The sequence below is a fragment of the Loa loa genome (genome assembly GCF_000183805.2).
Source record: "Loa loa unplaced genomic scaffold supercont3.350, whole genome shotgun sequence".
Taxonomy (NCBI): Eukaryota; Metazoa; Nematoda; class Chromadorea; order Rhabditida; family Onchocercidae; genus Loa; species Loa loa.
In genome coordinates this window covers 25,517-32,690 of record NW_018108530.1, presented here as the reverse complement: position 1 = coordinate 32,690, position 7,174 = coordinate 25,517, and the positions used below count along the sequence as shown (strand labels likewise).

General features: G+C 23.5%; 2 protein-coding genes across 2 annotated transcripts in view; both read right to left on the bottom strand.

Moving 5' to 3' along the window:
- Positions 1-3,449, bottom strand: part of LOAG_18533 (NADP-dependent malic enzyme) — a gene marked incomplete at both ends in the record, with an annotated part of 4,927 nt that extends 1,478 nt beyond the window's left edge. Inside the window, 6 exons of the mRNA XM_020451196.1 lie at positions 67-170; positions 756-917; positions 1,350-1,431; positions 1,923-2,047; positions 2,305-2,463; positions 3,285-3,449. Coding sequence (XP_020305044.1) covers positions 67-170; positions 756-917; positions 1,350-1,431; positions 1,923-2,047; positions 2,305-2,463; positions 3,285-3,449 — 797 coding nt within the window. The remainder of the gene's footprint in view (positions 1-66; positions 171-755; positions 918-1,349; positions 1,432-1,922; positions 2,048-2,304; positions 2,464-3,284) is intronic.
- A 1,449-nt stretch (positions 3,450-4,898) lies between these two features.
- LOAG_18532 (malic enzyme) overlaps positions 4,899-7,174 on the bottom strand; it is a gene marked incomplete at both ends in the record, with an annotated part of 8,582 nt that continues 6,306 nt past the window's right edge. Inside the window, 5 exons of the mRNA XM_020451195.1 lie at positions 4,899-5,072; positions 5,369-5,488; positions 5,746-5,916; positions 6,140-6,316; positions 6,524-6,709. Of these exons, the coding sequence (XP_020305043.1) occupies positions 4,899-5,072; positions 5,369-5,488; positions 5,746-5,916; positions 6,140-6,316; positions 6,524-6,709 (828 nt within the window). The remainder of the gene's footprint in view (positions 5,073-5,368; positions 5,489-5,745; positions 5,917-6,139; positions 6,317-6,523; positions 6,710-7,174) is intronic.

Genomic DNA, 7,174 nt, shown 5'->3' with positions numbered 1-7,174 from the left:
CATAGTGTTATTCCTTTGAATTGAAATAAATTTTATAAAAAGGTAAAAAAATAAAGAAAGAAAAACCTTTTAGTGCATGCTTTCATAAAATTATCAATAAAATTATCATATTCTTCGCCACGTATTCGTTTTCGACGTAATCCAATATAAAATGGATCTTCTAATAAAGTCTGTAGGATGAAAAAATATATATATATATATTCCTAAATTAAAATTAAAATTAATCCTAATTAATCCTACAAAATTAAAATTAATCCTATTACGTAAAATATCACCAGAAATAAATTATCATTTCGCTTTTAAAAATGATAAAATATTAAAATTCATGATGATAATTTATTATTTATTTTTTTAAATGGATTGAAATATATTTCATTCAAATGAAATATGGTAAAGAAAAAATACTGAAAATTATAATGAAAATAAAGTATAGTTGAGAAAAAAGGAAACTTTTTTCTCGATCAATTCTAATTAAACATATAAATGATAAATGTTCAATCAATAAATAAGTATTTATCATTTTTCAAATAACTTATTATATGATGTATGATAAGCAAAGATATTACATTAATATTATCAATAGATATGATAAATTATAGTTATGTATAATTAGTAATGAAAATTTTCATTTCCCTAATAAGGTAAAAGGATTTTTTTTTTTTTGATTAAAATTAGATGATAATTTTACAGGACAAAAAAAAAAAAGAAAGTAACAATAAATTAAGATAAAGAAAAAAATTAATGAAAATGTTTACTTCATTATCTGTTCCAACATCTAATACAACCGGTAAACACCATTTTGGTTGTACACCAGCAAGAGCAACATAAAGAGATAATTTGCCTACAGGTATTCCCATACCATAACATCCAAGATCACCTAGACCAAGAATTCGTTCACCATCTGTTACCACAATCACCTGAATATATGCATATATCAGTAAAATTAAACTTATCATGAGTAAAAATATAATAGGATAAGTAAGCAAAGATATATAAAAATATTAGTATAGGTATCTAAAGGTATAAATAAAAATATTGGCGGGTATAAGTAAGGAAATTAAAAGGAGTAAATAAAAGTGTCGAAAATTTCAAGTAAAGGTTTTGTAGAAGGATACAAATAATTTTGATAAAATTACTATTTTATATTATTAAATAGGCTAATTTATGACAGTAATTATAATTGTTGTTAATTTTACGATAATTTTGCAATTGATCTGATAATTTAAAAAAAAAAAATTGAATTTTAATTGTCGCATTGTAAAATTATTCAAATAATCGTATTAAGAGGAACAGAATTTGAGATATAATCTAATTATTTTTTTTTTTTTTAAATAAAATAAAGTACCAACCCGAATATCAATTTCAGGCCAATTTGAAAGGATATGATAGATTTTGCTAATACTATTATCATTTATCGTTACATACAAACCTCTACAAAGTTATTTCAAACATATTTTAAACAATTTTTTTATTGGTTATTTTGTAAGAAAGGTTTTATTTTTTTTTTTTTTAACACTGAATTAAATAATATTAGTAAAAATTTATTACATTTTACTTTGTATCCTTTCAAAATAAATCATCAAATTTTCTCCTAATTAATGGAAAAACATGAAATGGTGAAAAAATAATTTAAATCGATCAAATTTGAAAATATGAATAGATCATTCCTAATTAATGTAAATATAAATGATAGGAAGATAATTAGATTAATAATTTTAAGATTATGATATAAATGAAGGAATTTTCATTCCCAATTAATGGGATATAAATAATGAAAAGATAGTAAGATTTCATAATTTTGAGGATATGAATAAATGAAGAAATATATAAATATATAATATTGTATATATATTTCATCACTTCATATATAATTAATGCTAAAAAAATAAAGGAAATAAAATTTTGATTTAAAATTTGATTACTTTGGTTTTCGATAAATAAAACCAAATTTTTGGCATGCTAAACCAACAGTTGGCGTATAAACAATTGGAAGAAGTTCTTTAACATGATCACATAATACACGATAATATAATTTTTCATCACGATCCTTTAAAAATACATGCAAAAATTCATTTCACTTTTAACAAATTTAATTTACTATTCTCAATATAATACCTGATAATCTTGGTAAAAAAAAAATTATTAAATTTTAATTTTTTAATTCAAAAAAAAACAAAAAACAATCAAAAAAATTACGTGAAAAAAATAAAAAATATTATAATTCATTGATCATAATTTTAAAAAAAAGAAAATCTATTAGTAACATAAAATATTAGTAATTCTTTTTTAAAAAAACAAAAAAACCTGTAAAGAATCTAATTGAATGTAACGTGCTAAATTATCGGGTTGTTCTCGAAGATTGGTAATAACTCGATATGCTTGTTGATCTTCGGTCATAAATGCTGGTGGCAATAAACCATGAATTCCAAAATATTGTCGTTCATGTAATGTAAATGCCATTCCCTGTAAAAAACATATAAACCATTAGTTTTTTTTTTTAATATTTAAATTTGATTTTAGAAAAAATATTTTTAAAAGAAAAAATTAAATTCACATTATTGATTTGAAATTGAATACTACTATATAATGCTTATAGGAAGAATGAATTGAAAATTTTTTGATGTTAATTAATTAATGTAAATGAATGGATATTATTTAGGGATTGATAGTAGTTGTAAACTTTTGCTAAATAATAAAAGAGATTTCCGGATAGGAATGTTGTGGGTTGCAATTATGATTGTCAAATGGAATGTTAGGATATGGATAATTTTCATGAAATAACTAATTTGGAAGTGTAATTAATAATAATGATGAAAATGGTATTAATGCAACTATTTGATATTTTACTAATTTTACTAATTATTTTTTATTTTTACTAATTAAATTTTACTAATTAAATTTTTTTTAAAAAATTAATCTTACTAATTAAATTTTTTTTAAAAAATTAATTCTACTAATTAAATTTTTTTTAAAAAATTAAATTTACTAATTAAATTACAGCAAAATTATTATTTATCTTTTAATTGAGATATAATTTTCATAAACTTAATTTCATAATCTTACTATTTTCGACGGTAAATCCTACTACTATCATTTGAAAATCTTGCTAACAAAATAATAAATTATGCTAATTTTTTTTTACCTTTTTTTTGAGCTTTATTTCAAATAAACTTATAGCTTGAATTGTTAGCTTGCAGTAAGAATGTTTACGTTGAAATTCTTACGTTTTTTTTTTTTTTTTTTGTTTACTTACTTTAAACGTTGAAAATACGAAAAAATTTTACCTTACATGTACGATTATCTTTTAGAAGTTCAATTCCACGTTTTTTAGGTGTTTCACGTTCTTGCCGATATAACATATGTAAATTAATATCATCTTGCGTATGACACCATTCCGGAATTGGTTCATCCATAAACGGATGATTTCCATTGTTTTGCTTATTTCCCATTATTCGTTTTGTAATATAACTTCAATTTAAACATTAATTATTCCAATATCATTAGTTTCATTAAAGATAATTTTCTTGTATTAACAAAAAAAACCAAAATATTAAAAAATGACATTTTGTTATTTCAAATCTTTGAGAATAGAAAAAAAAAAAGAAAAAGAAGCAATTCTAAAATTTAAACATTTTTTTTTTAAATTAATTTCTCTTTCATTAATGTTTTACTTAAAAAATTCAAATAAAAAAAAATGTTACTTACTTAAAAGTTGATATCATTACATTTCGTTTCAAACAAATCTTTGAAAATATCCGTTGTGATAGCAACAATTGATACAGAACCTATTATATATTAATGAAAGAAATACAAAAGATTACAGTATGATAAAAAATTAATCAATAAAGTTTTAAAAATTTTTTTGATATTGTTGAATTTTATGAAAAATAAGTGAACAAGATGATTGATAAACAACCAACCATTACTGGTAGATAAATTTAAGATTAACATTTTAAAAAAATTAAAGAAAATTATGTTAGCAATTTCAAAACATATATATAATTCAATTTGCATTTAATAAATTTATTTAATTAAAACGTTATTCAGAATGACTTTTAAATATGCTTGTTTAATTTTTTGATACTGTAACTTTTCATTGCTGTAAAAAAAAAAAAGGAAAAAATGCTTCCGATAAATTTAGAGTTACATACTATCACCAATATTTTATCATATGGATTATCCTAATCGGCTGATAAATTAACAAAGCTTTAAATGAAATTCGAATAAAAACATGAAATTTTAATTCGTAACTTAATTTAAATTCATTTCTCGGTATTTCTTAGAGAGAATAATCCGATAATTGTAGTATCACATATTCTTTCATACAAAAAAAAAAAGAAAAGAAGAAACCCAGCTATTTCTAACCATATCAGCTTAGATGTTTATTTTTGGTATTGTCATATATGCTTAATAATCATGAATTAAGAATAACTTTATGTAAGATTATATTTGAAATTAATTAAAACTACCATTTTATTGTTTCATTACAAAAAATTTAAATTAAAACAACATTTATTAGAATGTATTTTAAGTAGCATAAAATTATTTAAAAGTAACTGATGCATAAGAAAAAGAAATTAATGAAAGACTACAATGTCTAAGATGAAATGAAACAAGATAGCAGTAATAATTTATAGTTTAATTCAATCAATACAACGTTTATAAAGTATATACTATTATGCAGCAATATATACATTTAACAAACGCATAATGTCTTTACAGACAATCATTGGCATCAAATAAATAATTCTAAATCAATAATAATTAATCTCTTAAGAAATTGATATTTAATATTTTGAGATTTGTCAGATTAATCAACAACAATGAAATGAGATACTTTTAAGTAAAAGCCGTTTACTCATACTATCTAATCACTGATCTAATGATTGTTTCGTCATCTATTCGTCGACACTTTCACGACGTGAAACTGGTACCGGAAAACCATGTTTCATATCATGAGCTGGCCATTCATATGTAACATTGATTAATTCATCGTATGTTGTCTGGTAAATTTGGGAACGCACAAAATGTTCCATATCGTTCGGTTTCGGATAAAGACCTGCCATACCTTTCTGAAATAATTAATTCATTGTAAATAAAAAAATTTTTCAGACATTTTATTATGTCATTCATTCTCATCCAATTAGTACATTAAACTTTACAAAAAACTCTGTTAAGGTTAAAAGCTAAATCGTTATTTCAAGCAAAATAAAACCTAAAAAATGACATGTAAAAATAATAGAGAAAAGAGAGGATTTTTATGATAATTTAACAAAAGGATACCATTCGTTATCATTTGAAAGACAGGTAGGTCAAAATACTAAAGAATGAAAAATCTTAATAATATCTATATAAAGTTGGAACGAACCTTATATGCATGTTCACCAACCGCAAGGGCTATTTTCACAGATAATTCACGAATGCGATTTAATCGTGGATACAAGCGGCCTAGTTTGAAGTCTTTATCTGTCACAGTATTTGCAACCTCCTGCAATAGTAATTATATGTCAACTAAAACATCCAAGTACGAATAATAATCATTACAAATGTCTAAAATTTAATACCAATTTTAATGGTGCTCATGGAAAATGTCTACTTTAAGTCCAAGGGAAATAATATCCACAAGAGTGAATGTTACAAAGACAAGAAAAAAAAATGTAAAACAAGCAACTGTCTTTTCATAGCACTTATTTTCCTATATATAATGTAGCAATAAAGTATTAAAAAAAGAAAGTAATAACAAACATGAGCAGCAATCAGAAATGTCTCATCATCAATATGACGCACGTTGAAAAGGATAGCACCGAGGCCTACACCTGGGAAAATGTATGCATTATTTCCTTGACCTGGCTTAAAAATTTTTCCATTATACTCCACATTTGGAAATGGACTACCACTAGCAAATAATACTTTTCCCTGAAACAAATATAAAATAATTCTGGAAATATTTCAACTTTTCATGTTACATCTCTCTTTTAGATAACACAACATATTCAGGTAACGTACAGTACTTAATGATTTCCATCAAATTATATTTTCAAATTTTCAAAAATTTAATTATCGAATGATTCTCCGATCAAACGCGACTGAAACCGACACACATACATACATACATACATACAAGCAATTAGAAACATACATCAGTCCAACGGTAAGCTTCTTCCGCTGTACATTCAGCTTTATTTGTAGGATTTGAAAGTGCAAAAATAATGGGATGTTCATTAATTGATGCCATCTCGCGAACAATTTCTTCAGTGAAAGCGCCACGTACTGTCGAGGCACCAATCAAACCCCATGGCTTCACTTTCTTTACAACCTGTCAAAATATCATGAAATTTAATTTTAATTTTTTTTTCTCTCAATAACTTAATTTAATCGAAAGTTAAAGGGAAAATTAAGAAAGTACTCGTTGTTAATCGTATCATCATTATCTCATTTCAAATAACTTATTCAATTCAACCTCAATTCAATGCATTTCTTCTATAAGTATGTATGGTGAAAATGATAGAACAAATATACTTACTTCTAGTAAACTTTTTGTTTCAGGTAAATCTTTTGCATAAGGTTTATGTAAATCGCTTAGATTTTTCCGATTTTTTGTGATCAATCCATCAATATCCATTAAAAAAATACGATCATATGCTTGTTGTTTTGTTAAACCTTCTGTTATCATTTCTGCTACACACAATTCAGCAATACCCATTGAAGCCTAAAATAATTGTAACAAAACTTACCAATTTAGTTACATGATGTTATATATTATCATAATAAAAACTAATTTAAAAGTTATTAATTATGTTATTAATTAGTTAATCATGTAAAAAGTTACTGTGTAGAAAGAATTTTTTTTCTAAAGATTTTTTAATTCAATTAAAATTCAAATAAATAAGCTCACAGTTCCAGCACCCAAGAAAACAAATTTTCCTTCTGCAAGTGATTTACCAGTATACTTCCAGCAAGCTAAAAGACCAGCTACTGCAACAGATGCAGTTCCTATAAAAAAAAAAATAAATAAATAAAAAGAGAAATGAATAAACAAATAAATAAATAAATAAATAAATATTAGTAAGATAACCAAATAAACAAAGTGATTCAAATATTAAAAAACAAAAAAGAAATTATGCAGTAAATTAAGATATAACTGATAATGAATACAGGTAAAAATGTGGAAAAT